Source organism: Condylostylus longicornis, unplaced genomic scaffold (genome assembly GCF_029603195.1).
Source record: "Condylostylus longicornis isolate FDR11 unplaced genomic scaffold, ASM2960319v2 ptg000079l, whole genome shotgun sequence".
NCBI classification, from domain to species: domain Eukaryota; kingdom Metazoa; phylum Arthropoda; class Insecta; order Diptera; family Dolichopodidae; genus Condylostylus; species Condylostylus longicornis.
The window spans coordinates 50,591-78,352 of NW_026578047.1; the positions used below are offsets into that span (position 1 = coordinate 50,591).

A 27,762-nucleotide genomic window follows, 5' to 3' on the forward strand; every position below is an offset into this window, starting at 1 on the left:
TTTGATAAGAAATGAGAAATTTTTATTTTTTATGAAATTTCCTTGTGAAAGAAATTAAGTGATGTACTAACTTCACTGGTCTATTAAATACATAATATGTAAAACAAAATATCGTACAAGAAACTTTTGTATATACAATGATATACGGGAATCTTTCATTACTATTTCAGCTGCCGCAATCACTCTATTTCAAAACTCAGTATTTTTTCTATTGTATATATAAATCACAGTTTATATACAGTATGTAAAGAATATATTATGTATAACTTGAGGTAGACAAGTTATGAGTAAAGTTTAGGCATCAACATATTTAAAAAAACCCTTTTGAATTTGAAATTTTTTTTTTAATTTGTTTAAAAAAAAACAGTAACACTTTCTCAAATAATTCAATAAGATTTTACACATTTTTCAGTGCAGAACACATACTTAAATTTTATTACTTCGGCAACACTAGTAATATGAATATGTCATTATTATTAACAATCGAATAACTGTCAAGTGAAATCGAAATTAAACATTAGCTGTCATTTAATTAATTTTATTTTCATTTTCATTATTTTATCATTTTCATTATCGGATCTGTATAAATTTAAAAATAAAAAAACACGCGCTTAATATACACACGTTCTTAACATATTTGTGTATGTTCATAACATAAACTAAGGTATAGGCTTGGGCGTTAAGGGAAATTGCACGTCAACACGTGGACATGATGAAAGCCCTCTTCCACAGGTATATGTACATACACACTAATAAAAATCGAAAGATACATATACCACTTCTCAATTTTATTAGTTTTATATTATATTTACATATTTTTTTTGCTTTTTTAGTTTCGAATCATATTTTGGCAAAAAAAAATGCCCAATTTTGTACTAAGGAAAAAATGATATTAACAAACAGTAACAGAACCATACTGATAAAAATTTGGTAAGAATTTTCACTAATTTTTTTTTTTTACCGACCGCATTGTGAATACAATAAGGTAGGCTATGTGATGGAACCAAATTTTGCATATCGAGTTTTTTGTGGGGGCGCATTCCTCCATAGTAGGGATGTGTAAATAAACTAATTTTAGCAACCTGTTGGCCTGTCGGTCTGTTGATCTGTGTGTGCACGCGTGTATCTCAATTTCGGCTGAGCGGATTTTGTTGAAATTTTATATGAAAGTTTATTTTAACTATGGTACGGATTGATAAAATTTTGGAATACATCAAACCTTGCAAACTAGACTTTTTAGCGGGCCTGTTTTACAGTTTTGATCATTTAAATGAAAATGTTCAATAGATTTACTTAAAATTTTATATATCAGCTTCATTCAACTCTACGATAAACCACCTAACTTTTAGAAGAATCAAGTATCGGCAACTGGACGTTTACTACGGGCAAAATATACATTTTTTCGTCTATAAAAAAAAATAATAAACCGATTTCATTGAAATTTAATATTTAAATTCAAGCTGTTAAAACAATCTATAAATTTGTTGGAAAGATCTGGGCTCGGAAACTGATCTGGGGGGACGATTTTTTATTTTTTACCGTATCTACGGAACGAATTGATGGAATTTCTTGAAATTTGATATTTGAGTTCTGGTTGTGACCGAAACTAACTGACGAGCATTTTGGGGAATTCGGGTAGCACAAAGCGAAACTTTACTAAGAGCCAAATTTACCTTTTTCTAGGTACGTTAACTATAAGTTGATTAGCGTCCTTAAAATTATAAAGAAGGATTTGTATGATGTTTGTAAACATACATTGCGGTCGGTTATGTGCTGATAACATTAGATTTTTTTAAAAGTAGTGATTTTTTTGTTTTTTTAAATTGATCATGTAAAAAATATTTTATATTTTCTTTTTTTGTGTGTGAGAAAAATGCTATAAGAAACTATTGTTAGAATTAATATTGTGTGCTTCATCTAAGTATATTCTAATAAGAAAGATTATTTTGCATTAAGGATACAACAAACATTTCTCTTTATAACTGTAGAAGAGCTATGTTTATTAAGTTAACAAAGAAACGAGTCAAAGCAAAAAAAATTAATTAAAAGTTCTTATAACCCACTTATATTTTCTATAGTTTCTATATAATTTTGTTGCTGTTGCTATGCCACCATTTGAGCATTGAAAAAATAAAAATATATTAGTAAATAATAATAAACCACACATATTAAGATTCCAATTTCAATAGATAAAAGATAAAATATACAAACCTGTGTGGTATTAAAAAACCTACGATATAAGTACGTATACATCCATTCATGCATATAAAACAACAAAAAACTTATAAGACCGCGCCTCTTACGGATTTTGTAATATAGAGAGAAAAAATATATACATACATACATATATAACACACAATTACGGTCTATCAATTTTATTATATACTACAATAGAATTGATAATATATAATACATATGTATAATAAAATTTATGTAGAAAATGATATTAGAAAAAAAAAATTTTTTTATGCATGTAAATAATATATGTGTAAATGTTTGAACAACAACACAATTAAAAAGAATTACAAAATACAAAATGAAGGTATGTAATTCTATTTTCAATTGTAAAATAAAAATGCACACACAATTATACAAACCACCATGTTGTTTATAGTGTTACACAATTGTTATCTAGTGATAACAAAATATAACATTAAAATGAAAGAAATTGCTGTGTTGGAATTTCACAATACTCTGAAATTATTTCATAAAATATAATTCCTTTTTTATTTTTGTATGTAGGTATGTATAACAAAAGAGATTTCATTGAAAAAATGAATGTGTATTGTCTTGCGCTTTAATTGAGTTTCGACCGGCAGTCTAAACATTCCGTATTCTGTATACGTACGTGCATTCGTATGTACATATTTAATACATTTAAATATTTAGAATTTTTTTTTTGTCTAATTGGTTTAAATTGCTACATAGTATGTATGTATATTTACCAATGTGAAAATGATACGGTTATTTAAACATATTATGCATGTAAACATATGTATATAGAATTTAAACATATGAATACCAGCTTAAAAATATACGTTAAAATATTATGTATATAATAGCTTGAAATAAAACCCACTAATTCATAATGTTTATGTGTGTACTCGTATATTAAATTAAAGAGGAAGACAATTCTCTAAAAAATCAAAATGGCATCATTAATCACATAAAAATTAAAAAAGAAAAGAGGCCAATTGATGTTATTTAAATTTATATGGAACCTTTATTTATTTGTTTGTTTGTTTGTTTATTTGTAATCTCAATGAGCTGGTGAGCTCGCCCCTTTATTTATCTTATATACCCTTTCAAATGAAAAAATATATTAATCAGAAATAAGTGAATAAATTAAATTAGTAAAACATTTATAAGTTTTATGATATTATACGTTACAGTCAACCCATCCCCCCCCCCCCCTCCAAAAAAATTCCATTTTTTGGCTATTACGTATTTTAAAGAAGCATTAAAAGTTTTTCAATTTTGCAAACGCAAAAAAGTTACGGCTAGCTTTTTCTACCGCAGAACAGCATAATTGAATATTAAAAAGACAAAACGGCTGTTAAAATTAACCATTATATAAGGCCCGTTTTTTTTTTCCAAATTTTTTAGATCGTTTTAGATTGACGTTTCAGGTTGACACCCTCTTCAAGCTATCACCGTTCGAGGATCGCTAAATTTGAATTTTCGACACCATATATTTCTGAGACTGTAAGCTTTTTCACATTCTTTATAAATTCTTTTTTTTTGTCTCATCCTAAATGTATGCAATTCTTAAAATATTTTGTATATGAATGGAAGTTATTTTTATAATGTAATATAAATTGTTTTCAACAGCAGTCATTGAAGGGAAAAGTGCTACTTTATAAACTATTGGTTTGACCGAATTTTATTTTTTTTTTGTCTCATCCCAAATTGTATACAATTTTTGAAGTACTTTAGTATATGTATGGAAGTAATTTTTATGATGTATAAGGTATAGATTACTTTCAAAAATAATATTTTTGAAAAAATTAGGTAGTAGTTATTTGATGACAGTAATTTAATGTATGTACATATATATAAATAAAGATTTAAACTATATTTATGTTTGTATATGCATGTATTGTGTACTCATAGAATTAAACTAATAAAAATATTTTATTAGAAATATGATAGAAAGATTTGTTGTAGTAACTCTAGTCAAAATTACCATTAATTTCATGTACATAAATAAATATTTTCATGTATATGTATACGTAATATTGTATTTATTTATTTCAAATACTCGTATTTTTCTAAACTAAATATTTATTATGTAGTTATTTATTAATCTTATCGATTAACTTAATTGATTTATCAATATTTCAAAGAATAACTTTATCAAGATACTTTCAACACATTTGTGTATACACAGTTTATTATCATATAAACAAATATATTAATTTATTAAAAATACGCTACTACATTATGACCTACCCCAAAAACCTTATTAATTCTTATAAAAGTTCATTGTATATAGTGTTATTTTTAGAATTATATAGAAAGTAAATTTCAAGGTTTCAGTAATTTCAAGGTTTTTTCTAGTATTTACTTATAGGCAATAGCTCTAGAACTTTTATACAATAAGTAGCTTTTGATAACATATTTAAATTATTTACATATATTATTATAATATGTATATATTATATGAATACATACGCGATAGTGAATACTATATTAAAAATGTGTGAAAATTAAAAAAATTAAATGAAAAAGATTTTTTTTTTTGAAATTTTCTGAGAAATGAAACGGAAAGCTTATATATAGAGCTATATTTATTGTTAGGAAAATTTTAGTGAATGCACATCTTTAATGGGTTTCTTTTACGTTCCAAAAAAAAAAAAAAATTAATTCATTACATAATTCGGAAGTACTTGATATTCATAGTATTTACAAAATAAAAAGCAGTTAGTTATAGGATTCATGATATTATTAGTTCGAAATGAATCTTTAATAGCGTTATTCCTCCTGGAGGTCTCCAATGGAGACCCGTACTTGCCCGCATATAATATGTTAAACTAGCTTATAACTTAATAGCCCCCCGGCAATAAAATTTATTTATATTTTTATTCACAAATTGACATTTAATAATGCAACACACAACAAAAAAAATTGAATTTTAAAAAATCAAAAGAATATTTTTTTAAATGTCTTTTTAAAATTTTCTCGGGGAACAATCATCGAAAGACAAAAGTAGGCGGGCCCAAACTGTCGTCAGACCTACCATAGGGGGGACTTTAATTCAAACTAAAACGCACCTTGATGATCAGAAACTCCCAAAACCAGTCAAACTGACTAACCGTTAGTTTTGCTCTGCCGTGGTTTTGTGTTTATATTCCATGGAGAAAGTGCTGTCACAGCACTTCAGACTAAATCGAGAAGTTTCATTAGCTTTAGACTTTTTGTTCAAACACTCGACATTTCTCGACAGGCCTCGACATTTAAATGCTATCTCAAGTGCATCCTATGTTTCATTGCTCAGTTCTTTACTTGGGTAACACCAAGATCCTTAAGAATGTCACTATTTCGCACATATCGTGGAGCATATACCCTATTACGAAGGTATATAAACCTCATATCTTGGCACAACCTCATATCTTCAAGTCACACGACCACATGGGCTTTATCATTTGGTTATATATCAACACCTTATTGTATGTTTCCAAGCCGACAGTACGCCCTAAGAGCCGACAGTTTTCTCTATATTTGTTTTCTAATTCTATACTTTTCTTTTTCACATGTTCCTTCCATCCTTACATTAACATAGTATATTGTAACTTGCCTCTTGTAATTTTTGTGTCGATTCTTCAACATTAGATACTACTCCCAATATTCCCCACATAAATATGATTCAAGTAACTCCATGAGTTGCATAGGTATCAATTTCTTAAGTTAAAATGATAAATCGTGTCAAATCACCAATAACTACCACCAATTTTCAGGCACTAAGACCATATCTCAGGTTCACTGCTGCATTTATCACTTTTTCAAAAATGTCATTACCTTTCTCGGCAACGCTCTTAATATTCCATACAGTAATGAGATCAAATATGATAATATTAGTTTTAGAATTTTAATTTATATCATGGTTTTGTATGTTACGCTTTTAGTTTTTCACAATGATTTCTCAAAATATTTCAATTTTATATACAAAAAAGTTTAATTATGTATAAAATTTTTTTTGTGAACTGTGAATGTATAGGTAAGAATACATATTATATAATATTGTATGTTAATAATTGTACCGCTATACAATCATAAAACATTTATGTTTGCGTAGCGGTACATACATGCATATTTGATTTTCTGTCACCTTATCACATTTATATTTCACAGCATTGCCATGTTTTTGTAAAAATAAAAGAGTATTTATTTATTAAACACAATGAAATTATTTTCTAAATTTGCATTATCTATAAAAATGTTATTAATTAATTGCAATTTATATTTAATAATCATATCTGAAACAGGACGCCACAAATATATTTCAATAAAATTGACTTGCTTCTTAAAATGACAATAAAGAATTCTAATGGGATATACTTCGGGAATTATATTACCTTTCACGATATGCGCAAGCGGGAAGTATATTTTAAGGGCCTGATCGTCTATCTCGCTATTTTACTTGGAAAGTGAGAAGAAAGTGAGTAACTATTATATACTCGTACTTGTATAATCTAATTTTCGAATGAGAAAAATTATTCCGATTGCGAATTATTTTTTTTGTAAATTGTATACAAAAGTTTTTCACTTTGTTTTTGAAAGTGAAACATTCACTCGATAATTTGAGAAAAAATGCAAAAATCCAATTAAAAAAATGAGTAATCTTATTGGAAAAGTGAAATATCCATTAAAATATACTGAGTATTCTGATTTAAAAGTGAATAAAATGTGAGAAAAATGCGAGATACACGATCAGACTGTAAGTTATCAATATTACTTTAATATATTTACTTTTCTTAACTGATTCATTTAACCCTTAAATACGAGTGTTTTTAATAACGTCCATTTAATTTTTTTTCTTTTTTTTTTTGTCCCATCCTAAATGTATGCAATATTTGAAATATTTTGTTATGTAATGGGAACATTGTTCCCAAACAATAATTTTGAGAAAGACGAAAACAAAAATGCGACATGATAGAGACAAAAAATATAAAATACTCTGTAGTGAATTTGTGTAGGAAAAAATTTTTTTTTGATTTTTTAGCTGAATTTTATAGATTGTAAAATTTCTGAGCAATATTCCAGAGCTATCAAATCGTAAAATATTTTGATGGATGAAGAAATATTTTTGAATTTGAGCACGATCATTTGGCAATATTATCAATACCAATATAAATTAAAAAAATTTTGTAGTAATGGAATTAAAAAAATATATAAAAATTTAAAAAAACTTTTTAATTTTTCTCTTATTCAGTCAATCTTAGTAGCTAAAATTAAACGGTCACGAAAATAATCATTTGTGCGTCAGTTTCTTTTCTCATTTTTTTTTTTTTTTTTTTAATAAAATTAATTATATACTAATATTAATTTAAAATTTCATTTAAAGATGATTTCAAACATAAATAATAAAAAATTTTATAAAGTTTATATAAAATTAAAATTTTTTAGCTAAAAAAAATTTTTGGAGTTTTAAGAGGAAAACTAGACTGAAAATAAGTTTAAAAAACAAAGTTAGTAAATGTTTTTCAAATTCAAAATGGAAGTGTGATGAAAAATTTCGGAGATTTGTTTTTTATAAAATTTCCATGAATTTTCTGTAATATTGTTATTTTTGTCTAAAAATTTTATTGCGTTTAAAAAAAAAAATACAATTTTAAAATTCGTAATTTCAAAAACAAGTGAATATTTTTTTTTTTTTTTTTTTTTTTAATATTTGATAAAAAAAAAAGGTATATAAAAAACAAAAGATTGAATCATCCAAAATATAAAAAAAAATCAATTTTTTAATTATACCTATGTATTAAATTCAATGTATTGGTAAAGTTCAGTGTATGTATACAGTATATTTGTATATATATATACATATAGGTATATTCAGATACATTATGTCTAATGTTTACAATTGATTTCATAAATTTTTATGCATTGCAGTAGAACTCGCTTATAATGACGACGTCCCTAAACAGCAACAAACCTAATATAACAACCAAACTTTCAAAAATTTGGTTGGTTTCTTAGAAAATAAAAAAAAGCATCATGTATAACGATATATTGTCTATATAGCAAATTCGAATTGGATATAATAACGCGTTTATGTATGTACATAGTTCTATTTTCCTTGTCATTTAAAGCAACAAAACAATACAGCAAAAATTAGTATGCGATATTATGTTGTATGTAGTTTTACTCATGATTTTTTTTTATTGTCTATTGATATTGTTGTAATGAAGATTTTTATCTATTGCATCATTCAATTCGAAGTTATTACATTCATAAATGCATTTAGAAAATACATTAGATTGTCACTTTTAATTTTTAATAGTTTGAATTTTTTTTTTTTTTCGTTTCCATTTAATTTGTTATGGCGACTATCGGTTATAAAACCTTTCGAATTTGATTGCTCCCTTGATCGTCGTTATTAGCGAGTTCTACTGTATTTTTCTTTGTTACAAAATTCTATTACATTTTTTTAAAAATTAGATTAAACCTTCTTTTCATTAACCCTGATTAAATTTCCTTGTGCATAGTTAACAAAAAATTCAGTACAAACTTAATTAAATTTTTGTTATATGAAAATCTTGCAACTTTAAAATTGTAGTAAGATTTAAGACAAATTATTTGAAATTATCAAATCATGATTATATAATTTTTAAGTACACACATACACATTATATAGAATTCTAGTGAATTTTCTTTTAATTCAAAACTATTAAAAAAGTATTTGTATAATATTTCAATGTGCCATTTAAATTTTTTTTTTAAGTTGGTGGCGTTCTAATCAATTACCGCGAGATTGTTATGAAAAAAATATACATACATACATATATGTATATATGAATATAATGGAATTGAATATGAATATATTCCATGTAATTTTATGGTTAAAATAACATAACAGGTCCAGTCAATCAAAATTAATTGTTAAAGAAAAAAATTAAAGAAAATTCTAAAATTTCATGAGATGCAAAACATAAGAAAATCTATGAAGCCATTCCATTTTCTTTCGATTTTTTATATTAATTATTCCAAATGGTGCCATTTGCTGATCTGATCATACAAATTTTTATTAATAATTGATTAACAATAGGTACCTATTTTTTTAATAAACGTACTACTTAACGTCCTCATCATATTTTCAGACTAAATCTTCTTCAATTTATAGATGTTTGGCATTTTTCAGTTTAGTTAACAGTTTTGTTAATTGAAAAATCAATTTGGTTACATGCATACATACATACACATGTGTCTATATAAAAGTTCCTAATCAAATAAGTTGAATTACAGCCAAGAAAATACATACATATCAATATACGTAAACGTCATTAAATAAACACAAGTATTTTGTGTAAATATGAAAACATAATGTACGTATGTGTGTATGTATAAGATAATGCGGCTCGCGTGGCGTGATAATAACAAAAATATAATATGATTAACTGACTTTATTCTTGAATGCTAATAAAATGTGATTTTTTTTTTTTTAATTTTAATTATTCGAATTTCTATTTAATTTTTTCTGTAACGCCAACCTATCATTTGGAATTCTTGTATTATATCTGAAAATTTTTTGATTTTAATCACTAAGATCACTAAGATTAAGACGTCCAATATTCTCAATTTATTATGTATATATGTATATGTATATATATAATTATTACAGTGAGAAAAATAATATTAACAGATGTTTATTATTATTGAAAGCTATATGTTTCACCTTATTTTGTATTAAGACAATTTAAGAGTTTTTGACATAAAGATACGGATATATTGTATATTGAAGCTTTTATTTCCAAAACTTTTTATTAAATTACTTATAATATTTATATATGTATATGTGTACATATATTAATATTTATATGCTTGTGAAAATATTAAATTTAATAACGTGCCAGTGTATTATATGAGAAAATGTGTAAAAACAAAATTAACATGAATATTATGGCGTGATTTCAAAATGAATCACAAATTAGTTTACCATCATTGAAGTTATGTTCGAATGACAACATCATTTCAACATAAATTAATTATATTTATTACACACTAAATATGTATTACTGAGATTTGATAATTTTATATATTAATTTTTTGAAGAATTTTCAAAAAAATTTTTGAAATAAATTCTGCATAAATCTGTAAAAATCAGAAAATTTTTGTTCTGCAATAATATGAAATTATTTTAAAATAAATAAAATTTTTAGGGTTCAGACGCAACACTATCTTATTAAAATCATAATATTTTCCAAATAATATTTTGATCAAGACCTGAGTTGCATTATCCTTTATAAAAAAATGAAATTTTGTAATAACAGTAGAATTTAAACCGAATATTAAAAACAATATTTAAGGACCCTTTTGGACTGTTGCTTTTTTTCTGTAGGGGATCGATTTCTAACGCCCTTCTCACATCGAACTATTGGATCTTTTGTAATTCCAATTCCCACCTAAAATAGCACTATATTCAGACACCTGACAATATAGTAGCCATCTCATTTCGCGAGACCTCAATTAGGATCACAAAGTCCTTTCCAAAGAATTTAAGTCATAGGTGAAATCTAAGTCATAGGCCCTCCACCTTGTTTACCCTCTTGAGATGGAGCATCGAATGGAAGTGTCCAGCGAGGCAACCCTCCAATAGGCTAATTTCTGGAATACCAAGTGTGGCCAGTTCTCGCCTCCTCGGGAAACTCACCTTCTTAAGGGTATATAAATTGTTTGGAGTTAGATAGGCGCAGTAAATTGTTCCAATGATCGTCCATTCTTCCCAACCATTTAAGGCACGCAGAACCGTTGTAATAATAAAGAGGACTGTCGTTACTTTATATTTAATTTGACATTTGTAACAATATTTTGACAATATAGGAAATATTAAAACTCTATAAAATTTTATATTATGTGATACAATTCCTATATTCTGAAAGGTATCGGTACTAAATCGGTATTCGGTAGTTTTAATAATAACTCTTTAACAATTTTATATCTAATTAACATAGTTTTAGAGTGTTATCATGCCTGAATGGTTTTTTTCATTTTATTTTATTTGTATAGGTTTCGATTTATACAAATTTGAAATATTAAAGATTTCTTATTCTTATAAAGACTGTCGCAACGCTGTCACTGTACCATACATAAATGTATGCAAAAAAAAAAATCATGAAAATGAATTATAAATGCATGATGATGTTTTTCGTTTGGGTGATGTTATTCAGCAATGCATTAGGCACAAATCAAGGTACTTATATTTTCTTTCCTAATTCTACATAAAAGTATTTTTGAGGAAAAACTCTCTTTTACTCAATAAATGTTTAAGCTAGTTTATTCTGAATTAGTTCTGGCAACTAGTATTACGAGTATCTATGCTAGGTTGACGTTTATTTAATTTTTGTTTTTATAGTCTACTGAATTTTTCTTGAGATAATTTCGCTCTAACTACTTTCAATTAATATTCATAATCTTATACGTTTAAAAATTAGATTTCAGAATTAATAAAGTTTACAAATTTGGAGAGTTTTTCCTTCTAACCACAGAAATCTAACACTAGTTTTTTTCTCTTATTTATATTTAAAAAATAATTATGTATTTTGTTTTTGTATTTTATTATTCACAGTTGATATCAATGATGTTTTAGAAGGTGAAAATATTAAACTTATATGCGAATTTGGTATAGGATTTCAAAATGAAAAATTAAATATAATTTGGGAATATCCTAATATGAAATTTAATAATAATAATTTAAGAATAAATTATACAACAGAATTTATTAATGTTAATATTGTGTCAACTGTAGTATTATCGAATGCACAACAAATAAATCATGAGGGAAGCTTTATATGTAAATTATATTTGGAAGAATCATTTATAACAGAAAAATATTTTAATATTAAATTTATGAAAACTAAAGATGGTACTATAGAAAAAACACTTGATATAACAATTATTATACTTATTGTAGTATTTAGCATAATATTATTTAGTATTATAATAAATTTTATATTATGGGGACTACATATAATATGGTATGGCAAGGTAAATATTTTAATAATTCTTTTAATAGAATTAAATTGAAAAATAAATTATTAAAATTCATAACTTTAATATTTATATCTAGGGAAAAAATGTTATTATTATTGTACAGATCTCGGATACGGAAGCTCAATAAGTATTAAAGAAAAATTTAATAATAAACTGATCCTTTAAACATATAGGATTAAAATATGCCATTATTTTACAAATATATGTTAAGAGAATATTTTGGTAAATTCTCTCTAAAAATTCAAAAATAAGAGAATGAATTTAAATTAAAAAAAAAAATGGAAATAACTCAAAAATTCTAGACACCTTTGCTTTTATTGTATATTATTTAATAAACAATGAGCATAACACCCCCTGAATACTACATTTGACCACCATAAAATACAAGATGAGCTCATAATTTCCTGAATTTTATGAAAAGTTCAAAATTAATAATATAAAATTATAAAAATCAAATAGTTAATAAAATGTACACTAAAAAAAATTTTTTTAATAAAATTTCAAAGTAAAGTAACAAAATCAGCTTTCCTAATCAAAAGAAAGATAACATTCAAATAAGAACCATCCAACGATATAAATATTAAATAGTTAATTAACAATATAGTAATTTTATATTTTTATAATACACATAATTACATAATATACGAGTATATATTTATGTTTTATTTTTTCTTGTAAATGAATTTTCTTACAGGAAAAGAATAATTCAAATGAAAATGAAAATGAAAATGTTTAACAAGGAACTTCAACACATAATTGAATCAGAAACAAAACACAATATGAAATATTACAAAATTCTACTTAAATATTGAATTAAGCTTATTATATATACATTATATATAGAGTTATATATATATATTATATTGAGATAACTCATTTTTGTTAACATATTTCAGTTCGGTAAATGAATCAATTGAAATATGATTTCTAAAATATTTTTGCATCAAAAATTTAATTAGTTTTCTATTAATTTTAGTAAAACAAATAAAAACAAGAAAATATATATTTGTAATAGTGTTATTAATTAAAATAAATTAAAATCTGTTAATAATAAAATATTCTGACATTATTTTACTAAGAACTGTGATTATTTGTATAAAATTAATTTAAATAATAGATTAATTTAAAAAATAATAGAAAATTAAAAAAAAAAAAAAAGCCTAGTCAAACTTGTTTAATATTTACGCAATTTCTCTAATTTTAAAACTGTAAAAAAAAAATTTTTTTAAATTATTATTTTTTTTTTTTTAATTTTCCTTTACTATCGCTAATTTAAAATTTAGTTTAAAAATATTATGAAAAAATGTTATGTCTTTTTTTCTCAGTGAATTGTTTATATTTATATAGAAAATAAAAATAAATGTTTTAATATATTTAATAGCATTTATAAATATTTGTTAAACTATATTTTATAATACTGTTAATAACAAAAAAAAAAAAAACAAAAAAAAATTGTACCTAATATAAATAAGAATTTAAATTAAAGTATTGGTTATTTAATTGTTGTACAGGTGATAGATCAATGCTCGATTCGCTTCTAGCATCTTTTGGAAATTTAAATAGAATGCAACTTTACAGAGACAACTTTACAGAAGCAAATCGAACATTGAGCCAATCAATTTAATTAAATTTCTAAATTTATGTAAATGAAAATTTAATTTATTATTTTATACTAAAAACACAAAAAAAAATCTTTAATTAAAAAATAATAATAAATTATTGTTACAGGCAGTGTATTCTATATTATAACTAGGGGCCCCTGTGGTTTGCTTATAAGCAGCATTATCTGTTGTAAAAACAGGATTGTGGCAATCAATTTTAAAATAAGTTTAGAAAAATTTGTACATATTATGGCATACATATGCAGGTTATACTTGTATATGCATAAATATCATATTGGTTTGAATACTAATGATAAATAAAAGTAATGGAAATATTTTTAATTTAATAAATTTTAAGATGTAATATGTGTCACTGTTAATTACATAGATATGATTAAAATTCAATTTAAGAATTAGTTAACAATTAAGAACGAAAAATTTCCTTATAAACAACGTTATCTGTTAAAATATTTCCATCATTTGTTTGTTATCCATTTTTTAAAAAGAAAAGAATCCGCAATTGGAAATAGTACCTTTCACGTTAAACTTTAAAACCGAAGTGAATGTGAATTAATAAAAAATCAATGCCTCTTTACTTTATACAGACCTGGCTTGGCTACTTACTCAATTGAAATTTCGCAAGCACACGAAGAATAATTACCTTAGTACGTAACGTAACGTTATTCGTGTTCTTATATCTCTCACAATTTTTAGTTTTATTTTTTTTAATTTCATTCCATGTTAAATACAACAACAAAAAATTATTTTACTCTTACTTAACTCATTTAAAATATTTCGCTTCCTTTTGCTTTTTATTTTTGTTTATGGTAGTAAAGCAAAAAAACAAAAAAAATATTACTACTCATTTTTTATTCTCTTTCGCTTTTCATTTTTTGTTTTTGTTTTACAGTATGTATAATCAATTGAGTAATGTATCTACCCAGTATTCTTTTTTGCTATTTTCATTTTTTTGTTTTTGTTATTTATTAGATTATATGTATACCTGTTCATGAACTGGAAAAATCTTGTAAAATATAATTATAATGTTCTTGTGATTGTGTGTTTCAAAAACGATCGAATCGATCGCATATATAAACAATACACATTATACAATCATATGATGATTAATATGAAATGCAAAGGAAGCAATATGAAGAAAAAATTATCAAAAAATTTGTTACCTCTGTTTGTAAAAATGTTAGCCTAAAAAGCGGTAGAAATCACGCGACGGTTCAAGTCTAGTTCGAAGAGAACATTTTTTTTAAATTTTTCTGCTTTGTCTCATTCTCTAATACATATGTTCGGCATTTGTATATTTAAATTTATAAAATATTTAAATAGCTGCTGTTATACAAAATAATTTTAAAAGATTACCTTAAATATTTAAAAATTTTTTTTTTTTTTTTACCGAGAAGAAGGGTGAAAAATCTCGAAAAGCAGTAGTGTGGAACTTACTCCTCAAAATAAATTTTAAAGCTAGTCAGAAACCACTAACCATTAATTTTGCTCCAATTCTTTTGATTATTCACAACCTTTTCATCTGGCACAAAAGACTACTAAGTACTCATTGTTCCAGATAAAAAACTCTAAACTAACTCGAGAGGTCTCGTACGTTTAAGTCTCCTAACAAAATTTTGATTGTCAACCAATCGAGCCGCCTCGATGTTGACACGATTGGGTAAACGCATTTTATGATTGACTGCTTGCTTTTTAATTTTGTCTCTGACACTTAGGATTTACGTGAGATCCCTGTGTACATCGGCATTACGAACATACCAAGGGGAGTTTACAATGTCCCGTAATACCTTATTTTGAAATCTTTGAATAGATTGGATATGAGTCTGCACAGCGCAGCCCCAATTGTCAAACAATGTTTATTTTCATTCACCAAATTTCGTATTATTCGTCAAATTTCATATAATTGGAAATGTATATAAAAACAAACACGAATAGTTTGTTGTATATAAAGATTTACTTTGTGATTTACTTTGTAATTTTGATTATAACGAATTGTTTGGAAATGAAAGAGGTTCCATCTCTAACATTATGCAATAATGTTATTGATATTATTTTTTTTAATACATAAATGAATTAAAAATAATTAAAAATAGACATTTAAATATTTTCTTTTATAAATTAAAATTTTTATTATATCTATTAAAATATACGAAAATAATTAAAGCAATACATTTATACAAGTACGTACATAAATTGACAGTTATGTCAAATATGTGACAATTACGAGTATGTTTTATTAAACAAATCTGACAAATTGACAATAATTATGTTTTATCTTGTAAAATTAAAACAAATTAAATTTTTTATTTAAGAACATAATTAATTATATATAAATAAAATATTTAAAATTAAATTAAAGACTGTGCAATTTCAATTTTAACATAAAAAAAATCAAAATATACAATAATATTAAATTTCAATTTTGTCTTTGAATTTTATTTCTTTACCATTATACAATTTATCTAATATAGTATCGTAATAAATTTAAATTAAACAAAAAATTTTCTTGTAACGGAATAAACTACACTCATCCCTCGTTTAATGGAGGCTCGCTATAACGAATTTCGGTTTTACGGAATTTAAAAATTAAAACCAAAGTCTCTTTTTCGAATTACGGAAAATTTTTAAAATCCAACAAAAAAAAATCTAATGTGGTCAGCATATAACCGACCGCATTGTGTATTGTTCAGTTAAATGAAAATGTTACAGAATATTATAAAAATGTCTGTTAAATACTTCTTTCCAATTTTAAGGACATTAGTAAGCTTATAGTTAACATACTTAGAAAAATGTAAATTTGGCTCTTAGTAGAGTTTCGCTTTGTGCTACCCGAATTCCCTGAAATGCTCGCCAGTTAGTTTGGGTAACAACCAGAACTCAAATATCAAATTTCAAGAAATTCCATCAATTTGTTCTGTGGATATGGTGAAAAATGTAAAATCGGCCCGCAAATCCGTTTTCGAGCCTTGATCTTTCCAAAAAATTTATATGTTCATTTTTTTAATACGAGGAGTTCATATATCAAATTTCAATGAAATCGGTTGATTATTTCTCTTTATATACACAAAAATGTATATTTGGCCCGTAGTAAACGTCTAGTTGCCGATGCCTGATTTCTTCCAAAACATACGAATTTTTGCGGACGGTCGAGCTGAGCTTATATATAAAATTTCAAGTAAATCGGTTGAATACTTTCTTCAAAATGTTCAAAAATGTAAAACAGGCCCGCTAAAAAGTGCAGTTCCCGAGACCTGATATATACCAAAAGTTGATCGATCCGTGCCATGGTGGAAACAAACTTACATATAAAATTTCATCAAAATCGGTTCAGCCGAACTTGAGATACACGCGTGCACACACAGACCGACAGACGGACAGACCGACAGACCGACAGGTTGCTAAAAATAGTTTATTTACACTTCCCTACTATGGAGAAGTACGTTCCCACCGAAAACTCGGTATGCAAAATTTGTTGCCATCACATAACCTACCTATTGTTTACACAATACGATCGGTAAAAAGAAAGTAGTCTAAAAAATAAGTAAAATAATGTAAAGAATTTATTTCCCTAATATATTTTTTGGAAATTAAAAGAAATAATTAAATAATAAAAAGAAATAAGGTAAAAAATTATGTGATTGTAACGTAATGTAAGTAAAAAGATTTCAATTTATGGACAACATTCCCGGAACATATTAGTTCCGTAACGCGAGGAATGAGTGTATTTAATAATATCTACGAGTAGAAGCTGCTAAAATTCTCTTCTATATCCTATACAGATTTCTACAAAATATAGGCTTTTGTAGCGATTTTGTATTTTTGATATTCACTTATATGCTGTGTCATGGTAGAAGCATCGAACTGCAACTTTTTTTCTAGATAAAAAATTTTCTTCAATAAACATAAATTTGTCAATGTTGTATACGTGCGGGAGTTGATGAACGAACGGACAAAAAGAAAAAGTACTAAAAAGACAAATTTAGAATAAATTGTAAGTACTTTATTTTGAGAAATTTGTAGATTTTTTGATATTTTAAATACACCGCATTTAATTCTGTGTACGTATATGAATTAATTGAAAACCATATTATGGGAAAAATACAATGATAAATTCACGTTATATAGTAAAATTGTATTTGTTTGCGAAATACATACATACATAATTTATAGATAAATGATACAACAAAATGTTTTATGAATTAAAAAAATTTTATGAATGAAAATTTAATCTTACGTGCAGGTAAACAAACTCGTTTTTTTTTTTATTATTATAGATAGTTTTTATAAAATTCTTTATTGCCATTTTAATTCGTTATTGTTTTTCTAATTTAGAACAAGAAAAAGAAAACACAAATTAATGACATATTTTTTAAGGTAAACGACTACAGTTGTTGACATCCATTGGCTAAAAATCTATTAAGATTGTGTTTTTGGAAGCCTGGAGATTTTGTTTCAAAATAAATTAACATATTTTCACTTAAAATTTGTTTACATTTTAATTTATTGTAATTAATCTTAATTATATTTGCACCTTTCTATGATGATTGACACCTTCGGAGCTATAATTATTGGCACTGTATAAGTATTTTGATAAATAAGACAAAATTTCTTTAAAAATAAATTTATTTCATTTAATCTTTATTCCTTCATTGAAAAAATTGATTTTATACAATTTTCTAAACTAAATAGAATTTTATTAATATTTAATTAATTTTAATAATTCATATTCATATTTTATTGGCATTATAAAAGAAAAAAATAATAAACTAATTTCAGTTGAAAAAAAAGGCATATAACATAACAGAACATATAACATAACATATAACATAACATATAACAGAACATATATATAACATAACACGGCTTTTTATCCATTTTTCATGTAAATTTTCCTCCCCCTCCGTCGAAAAGGTAATTTATAAAAAATTAATTATTAGCACAATCTTTTAGTATTGACAAGTGCCAATAATTACAGTTTATAATTATACAATTAATTATGCCTGGTTTTTACTTTGTATTTGTTTTAATTTTTTGGTTTAAAAATTCTTTTAAATTTTAATTTATTCTTTAAACATTAAAAATACTCACTCACTTTTGGAAATTTCTTTTAAAATAATAATAAATTTACTCACAAATTTTAGATTGCCAACCTAATAAGTAAACAAAGTTTATTTGTTTACTTATTTAAATTTCAAAGCCTATAAGATTTTAAACACATACATAAAAATATTTTTGTATATATCAAATTGAGGGGCAAAAGAGAAAATCTTAAACATAGAAGTGCCGAAACACAAACACATAAAAATAGTGTTTTTGTATTTTACAGTTTTTATTCTTACTTAATCGAGAAAACATGTGAAACTTTGATAAAATTATAAGATCTTATACTTGTTGCATGTTCGATGCATTTTGATAAAAGCATAAAAATAAAATGCACGTGGTACATATAAATATGTATGTGTGCGTAACTTAACATAACAAAAATATCAAAGCCTGTACTCTTTTTTTTTTGTGAATGAATGTGTTAAATTAATTACGAATGTATTTTTGAGCAATTTTTCATTTCGAGCTTTCTATGAAAAAAATTAACTAAAAATTTTTTATAAAAATGAAATTTGACGTTTTCTAAGCTAACATATCAAATAATTCAAATTTCAACCCAAAATTTTAACTATAATTTTAATTTCCGCATTTTACTTTGAATATCCACGTTCGGAAACAAATTTGATAGAACTTAGAGCGAAAAATGAAAATACAATTTCAAAATTTTATTAGATTTTAGGTTTGAATTTAATTTTGTAATTGTTATCGAATTTTAACTTTTTCTAACCAAAAATTTGATCTTGCAGATTTATGAAGTTAAAAAGCGCCCTCTATAGCTTTCATAAGAATGCGTAAAAATTCGTCAGCTATGAACTGTTCCTCTCTTTTAAAGTCGAGGATTCACGCTTGTACATTTCTGCACAGTACATATACCAATGTTGCCAATTTGGTTCATTTTTCTTGTTTAAAATCATTTTGGCGCTACGGTTCATTTTTTTCATAATTGGTCGTATTTGTCCCATTTTCTAAATCTTAAAGGAAACTTGATGTTTTCTCTTTTCCAAAAGTTTTTCATATACAATTTGATTATAAAAATCTGACAAGATCTGATTATGTCAGTATTTTTGTTAATACTGGTATGTTAGGTAAAGATTTTACTTCAAATTTTATTCATATCGTACAACAGATCAATAACGCAACTTAATGTAAAATTTGGAAATTTGAAATAAGTTTTCTTAATGTAAACTTGGAATTTGAATAAAATTTCAAATTAGACAACAAATAAATGTTCTGCTTCAAAAATTAAGCACATTATTTATTTTCACCCTTTTGGCTTAAATTTGGCCTTTTTTTTGAAAAATTGACCCATTAATTTTTTCATAAGTGATATGGCAACCATGTGCGCAAACATCTAAAAGAGATTAGAGAATTTATACAATACATTTATAAAATAAAGAATCTCTTTCGCGCGTGCGTGATTCAATAATTTTTTTTTATTTATTTCTTCTTTTCGTTCTTTTCAGTATTGAAGACAGTATTGTCATGTCATTTTTTAAAGCAAAATACGATATTAGATTCAAATTATTGTCCTCAGCAAGGTGACCATCTGCCTTCTAATTTCCTTCAACCATCTGCCTTTAAATTTTGTATAATAAATAACTGTTATACATTGTGTTAAATTTTTTATATAAACGATTAAAAGCAAATAATTTGATATTTTATAGTTGATTTTATTTTGGGATGGATTTATTATTATGCATTTTAATATTATTATTGCGTGTGTGTGTTTGTTTTTTTGCTATTTCTATACAAAATTCCATTAAGGTCTTCGTATTCACAACTCTTAAAACTTATATCTTTTTGTATATTTTCAATATCGATCAATAACATAAGACACAATTAATGAATTTAATTTATAAATAATGTTGCTTTTAATAAAACAAAATTTCTTCACAATTTTGTTGAAAATAATTTCATTTTGTACTCTTTTCTATTAAAATCAAAATGGTAACCCTGTATAGTATTTTTTTTTTTGTTTTGAGTGTTCTAAAATACTGGTGTATAATTCGATATGTATGTGTTGAAATTTTTATGAGCATGCTCAACAATATACTTAAATTACGATTTACAAATAACTATACGATACAGATACTTATACAATACGAACACAAAGAACCAGTTAACAGAGTTAAAGTATAATGTATAAAATTTCATTAACAACTTGGAACTGACGATACAATACATCACACTCAGACTTTTAAACAATATCTTTAACGAATATTATATTAAGAATAGTCGGGTTTATTGAAGTATTATTGTTTAATAGAATTAAAGTTATTCGCGTCGCATAATTCACCACTATTGTATCTGATTGAGCGTTTTCTCTCATATTATGAGAAGTATACTGTGTATGTATGCATATTAAATAAGGTAAAAATATTCACCACCTTTCGCAATCATTCATCAATTATCATTTTTTTTATCAATAACTTGGAGAAGTCTATATTAAAGCAAAGCAAACAAAAATAAAAACAAAACGCAAAAAAAAAAGAAAAATGTTATTTCTGGAAAATGTGGTATTAATTTTTTAATTCAGTTAAAATTTAGAGATTGAAAGAGGTGGATGGGAGCGGCAGAAAAAATTAAAAACTGAAAAATTTTTTCCGATTTTATTTTTTAATTAAAATTAAAATAATTAAGAATTCAAATTTAATTAATAAAATAGTGTTGTAAATAATTTTAAAATTTAATAAAAAATAATTATAAGAACTAAATTTATAAAAGACAATCAAGAGAACATAAAAAAAAAAATAAGAAAAAAAAACAAAAAAAAAAAACAAAAAAGCAACAGGTTTAATTATTTGCACCGTTTTTATGTGTAGATACATTTATCGGAACATTTATCGGAAACCTTGATAAAGATTTGTAAGTTTTTATTTAAATTTTTGAATAATTAAGGATTTTAAATAAATTATAGACAGTGATTGAAAGAAAACTGTAGTTAAATGGTGCAACATGCTTGTCCGTCTATTACGTGACTTGTTTTTTTTAGAACAAATATTGTTTTTAGTTAATTATATAATTAAGATAAAATATGCCAAACAAAATATTGAATTTAATATTTTATCAATAAATTTTAAAAATATTTCAATATTATAATTCACTCTCAATCAATTCACATTTTATATCTTCCGTCAACTACAATCAAATAAAAAAGAATTTTAAATATTCATAAAGTACTAATTTTGTTAAGCCCAATCGGAAGTTGATTAAATAATTTTTAATATTTGTAGAAGCAGTTATTATTTTGTTAATTGGTTTTAAAAAGTGATAAGTAAAATTTGCTTTTGTTCCTTATATATTGTGCGTTTATGAATATCTATCACTTTACTTAAAATAAAGTTATGTTTAATTTAAATTGTTAATTATTTTGAAAGCTTTATTTAGAAAGAAATTATGTATAGTTCTACTTTATAGATATTTGCAAAATTTAAGTATTTATTGGAATACAGCCAATCTTTTGAATGCATAATTGAGTCGAAGTGAATAATTTTTACTGATTTTTTATATATGATATACAATTGATTTAACGCTTACTAACTAGAAACATTCCATATAGGATTGAGATATACAATTGGTAACTTTATAAATAAATATTTTTTAATTAATAAATTCACCTATATTGTATATTTTTAATTTTTTTATAAATGAATATTGCATGAAGAGCGCTAGCGGAGAATATAATTGCACAGTGTTCTCAATAAGAAGAGATAAGGTGTTATTTTATTGATGATATGATGCGCATGGTTAACTCATTTTAATTTTCTATCAATAACTAAACGCAGATAATTAAAACAATAAACTGTTTCAAATATCTCGCTCCTAAAATGAAATTGTTCTGAAGAATATAGTTTATTACCTATAAAAATAGAAGTTTAGCCTTTCCAATATACAAAATCAATTTACTCTTGGTAGTCCATCAATTAATAACATTCAAGTAATTTTTAAAATTTCTTTTAAATTCAGCCTCCGTGGTTGCCAAATACATTATGACTGCATCATTTGCATACAATTGCAGTGAACCCCTTATATTCATATGGGATAGGTCGGCGATGTATATTTTAAAGAGGTTCGGTCAAAAGATGGATTACTTAGGAAAACCCCTCCTAATTTTCTATTTTGACTCACTATATCCTGCCAGTTAAATATGACCTGGAAAGTCCTAAACCAGAAAATCATAGAATTTAATAAAAATTAAAATAATTCTACATATACATGATTTAAGTAAATCGCAAATTCACCCTACTACTAGATTAATTCGAAGAAATGAATCAATACATACGATAAATACGAGAAATAGAGGTTGCATACAATTGAACCGTAAAAATACAGTATACTATGGAACGGCAACGCCTATGCATAGCAACACTTATGCATAGCTTAAAAAGGAATTACTATTAATTCTCTTTTTAAACGATAGAATGGTTCCCGAGAAATTCGTGTAAAAACTTAAATAATAAGAGTACAACCATAAGAAAAATTTAAACATTAAACAATTTCATTTATTGTCACTGTCTTAAAACAAACGTGTACCTTTGTGAAAGACTACAAAATCACTGTTTATTAATCATAATTATTCGAACAGTAACAGCAACTGATTCCATCAGAATACACGGCTTATTTTAAGTAGAAAAAAAAAATTTTTTTTGTATTCGTGTTATTTCAAATTATGTCGTCTAAAAATAGAAATATTTTTTGGTGTTTACTCGTTTTACTTCAAATTCGTGTAAAAACAGAATTGGGTGTATTTAATAGAATGTTAAAGAAATATTGTGATTCATGGACTCATAGAGTTGTAAATTTTATTTTTCTACCTATACTATTTTTTTTTCGGTACAGAATTAGAGTTTCCTACTTTCTTATAATATCTAATATTAAAATTATTAAATGTATAGTTTTTGAATTTTATAATAAATAAATAATATGTAAGTGGTATTACACTGTATAGAGTGTCTTAGCATGAGAGCAATATGCGTTTTCTTTAGATATAATAATTGAATAAATAAATAAATGACATTTCCAAAAATTGAGTATATTATACAATTTTAAAACTATTGAAAATTTCTTTTCTTATCAATATTAAAATTTAAAGAATTTTCAATTTCATTTTTTAATTTAAATTTCAGAATGAGGATCTATGATAAAATTATTTTAATAAATAAATACCGTAATCAAATCAGTTCACAATGCATTTAATAGGAACTATATTTGTTTTTTATGGGTTTTCAATGTTATATTTTGAAATCATTGGAGCTTATCATTGTAAGTATGCGTAAATTCAAATAAAATATTAACAAAAATTAAATAAAATATTTTTTAATTTATTAATTTCAATGATATTTTAAAGTTAATTTTAAAAATTAATATTTATTTCAATAATATTTTAAGAAATATGAAACGAAAATTTTGTTTTTGTTTGACAATGTAGTGTCACTGTATTTTACCTCTCGTTTTACTTTTCGTTTCACATTAGAGTTGAAATTTTCACAAAATTCCATTTAAATTCAAAACAAATAAACATAAGGAAAACTTATTTTTTTCTTTCTTTTTTTACCATTTATATTATGATTAATATAAGGATTTAAATTTGATTTTTCAATATTATTTTCCTTATATATATATATATGTAGTTGATTAGTTAATTAACATTTATATGAAGTAACATATACGATATACAATAAATTTTTTGAAACATTACTATAAATATTAAATTATTAATTCAAAATTAAAAAATTTAATATTGATTTCATAAATTAATATTTTCAACAGTGCATACCAGAAAAGATTTATCTGTTCAAGAAGGAAAACCCCTTTACCTAAATTACTCCTTTCCTATTGAATATCCAGAACATATCGAAAATAAGGGTTATATAGATTGTAATTGGGTTTTTCCTATTGAAGAAAATAAATTGGTTGATATACACGATATTCCATCAATATCAGATAATTTGACAACTTTGATTTGTGATTTGGAAATCCCTGAAGTAAGTGGGTTACATGAAGGTCTCTACAAGTGCCAATTCTTTTATAAAAGAGAACTTATTGCAGAACAATCTTTTTATATGACAGTTGAAAAAACTGAAACAAGTTTAAGTAAGTCAATTTTCAAATTACAATATAAATACATAATATATACATACATTTAAAACACATTTGTATACAAAATAACTATGCAACAATTAACCTATTTTCGTTTGAAATGGAAAAACTTTTACTTGTTCATTTCGGCATTCTTTGCCTCCTCTCTATAGTGTTTTCATTTTTGTTACAAATTAATCTCATTTACTGCATCACTGCAATTTTCTATAATTTTTTACAATATTTCCATTTGAAAAAAAATACAAAGTTTATTTAAACTAATTCGAAGATATTATGTCCAACTCTGGATTTATTTACATATATTAATTTGTCAACAAAAAAAAAACATATACAGCGCTGTTGTATTAAATATTATTATGTCACTATTTAGATGTAATCTTGCTTTTATTTACATGTCAATCAAACTATTATAAAGTATATCGGAGTAATAAAGATAAGATAAGCCATTAAACCATTAAGAATTCAAAATGGTTCAATTTAATTTTCAAAAATTAAAGTTTTTTCAACAAATCATTAGAAAATTGCGCTTTTCGGTACATTATAATAAAAGTTACATAATTTTGGGAAAAATTTTAACACTTATAAAATAAACCTCATTAAAATTCGTGTGACCTATATGTATTTAAATTACTCCTGGCAAAATTAGAAAAATTGAAAATCATATAGTAACTAAATATGAAATTTCAAAACAGAATAATTTTACACATTTAATGAAGCAATTAAAAATAAATATATTAAATTTTGTAAAGTAATTTATGTAAATTAATTAGAATACCTTGATAAAATCCAAAAGGGTATTAAAAGCCAAAAAAAACCATTAAATAATAATAATAATGAAGCAATTTTTTAAAATTTTTCAAATAATTTTTTCAGGATTTATCGTTTTCTAACATATGGCTGTTTTTTTGAGTATTATTTTTGTCACACCTGAAACATCTATTAAGGTTTATTGAATTCTTTAATAAATTTTTCAAGTTTCGAAAAAAATTGAAGCCCAAAATAGTGTAAAAAACATTAAAAATGTAACTTTAACGCTTAATTTTAAGAAATATACTTCTTATACAACTTTTACCACGCAACTTTATGAATAAGTAAAAATATGCGTACTCATTTACGCTAAGAATAACACTAAATACGATACTTAAATATGTAAGTCTTCAAATTTGTAATTAACGCAACAAAACACGACAATTCTGTTTATTAACAGAATTTTAATGACCTGAAAACAGAATTTCTGTTTATAACAGTATTTTTCTGTTTTCAGCTAGAAAAAAATACCACCGTTAAATGAAACACCGTCTAGTTTATTTCGTTAGAAGAAAATTTTTTTCCACCGAACTCCTCTCAAGTTATCACCTCCCGAAATTTGTAAAATTTGAACTTTTTGCACCTTATATTTCCGAAACTGCAAGCTTTTCCAAAAATCTGTAAATGCAGAAAGCTAACGACAAATGCCATACCATTAAAAAATATAATTACTTCTCTAAACTCAGGCATTTAATATTTAAATTTTAGCAATATGTTAATGACTCTTTCAATTTTTCTTTTGTTTCTTTTTTTTTTTCACCTCATCCTAAATGTATGCAATCTTTGAAATATTTTCTTATATGAGTGAAAGTAATATATTACCCGATAGGCTTTGTTATCTGGAGGTACCTTATACATCTTATACAAGTATCTACTTAATAGTCTTGACATTTTGTTATATTTCGGATTTTTTAATAATTATATTAAATATTGGGCAATTTAGTTCTTAAATATTACAATTTATATGCATATTTATTTTTTATTATTGTGCTCAAAATATTATAATTATGGAATTGTTTATAAGTGAAAATGCTTTATTAGTTTCTCTATTTATTTAAAATGCATATAATTTTTATATTATTTTAATACAGATTCATAAAATAGCGTAATGAGGTTATGTACGTATATATTACATGTATTAACAATTAAAATTCATAATAATATTAACTTACCCATATACTGTAACATTTAAAAATTAAAATTATTTATAAAAATAACTAAGTTAATGTTAATCAATTAATTATTAACTAAATTAGTTAATTTTTATAAGTATGAACAATAAACAAAATAAATTAAAAATAACAAAATAAATTATACTTTCAAGAACCTATACACACACAAATATTTACATAAATATAAATAAAACACCTTAAATTAAATTAAACTTTGTAACAGAATCAACTTTCAATTGGTGGTATGTTGAAGGAACACTATTGGCAATTTGTTTGTTATTAATATGTTATTTATTATTTCTATGCTGTAGAAGAATTTATAAGAACGTAAGAATTTTTACACTTAAATTTTTATAAATATGTCTATTAAATTCCATTTTAATAAATCTAGCGTAATAATGCTGATTCAACAATAAAAAATAATAACGTTCAACAACAAATTCCTCTTAATACCCAAAATGATTGTAATGAAACGTCGGTAGTAAATAAAACGTCTTCAAGGAATAAAACACCTGAAGTTAAAGAAACAGCCGAATTGATACCGTCAACGCCACGTGAATCAAGAAAGCGAAGACTTTCTACTATATGATTAAGTTGAGAAAATTAAGTTTAACTTCTTTAAATTTTTTTTATGTTTATAAATTTAATATAGACATTTAATTTTACAAAAATCAGATGAAACGCTTTATGTAAGTTAAGAAAAATCATAAAAAAAGTTTATAGAATAATTTGACCTTTTTACAAATAAATATTAT

At 24.6% G+C, this 27,762-nt stretch overlaps 2 protein-coding genes across 3 annotated transcripts; both read left to right on the forward strand.

Annotated features, from left to right (window-relative positions):
• The first annotated feature begins 576 nt into the window (after window positions 1-576).
• LOC129612926 (uncharacterized) lies at window positions 577-27,732 on the forward strand. Its single transcript, XM_055526772.1, has 6 exons — window positions 577-732; window positions 834-930; window positions 24,056-24,191; window positions 24,699-25,022; window positions 27,231-27,334; window positions 27,399-27,732. The coding sequence occupies exons 3-6, from the start codon at window positions 24,116-24,118 to the stop codon at window positions 27,594-27,596; spliced, it is 702 nt and encodes a 233-aa protein (XP_055382747.1). The 5' UTR covers window positions 577-732; window positions 834-930; window positions 24,056-24,115; the 3' UTR covers window positions 27,597-27,732.
• On the forward strand, window positions 7,572-13,140 carry LOC129612927 (uncharacterized). 2 transcript variants are annotated; one of them, XM_055526774.1, is made up of 4 exons: window positions 7,572-7,688; window positions 11,275-11,407; window positions 11,783-12,201; window positions 12,902-13,140. In XM_055526774.1, exons 2-4 carry the CDS (start codon window positions 11,308-11,310, stop codon window positions 12,941-12,943), a joined length of 561 nt encoding a protein of 186 aa, XP_055382749.1. In that variant the 5' UTR covers window positions 7,572-7,688; window positions 11,275-11,307; the 3' UTR covers window positions 12,944-13,140. The 2 variants fall into 2 exon arrangements, with proteins under 2 accessions (XP_055382749.1, XP_055382748.1); XM_055526773.1 differs by lacking the exon at window positions 7,572-7,688 and having other exon boundaries at window positions 10,519-11,407.
• Window positions 27,733-27,762: the final 30 nt, after the last annotated feature.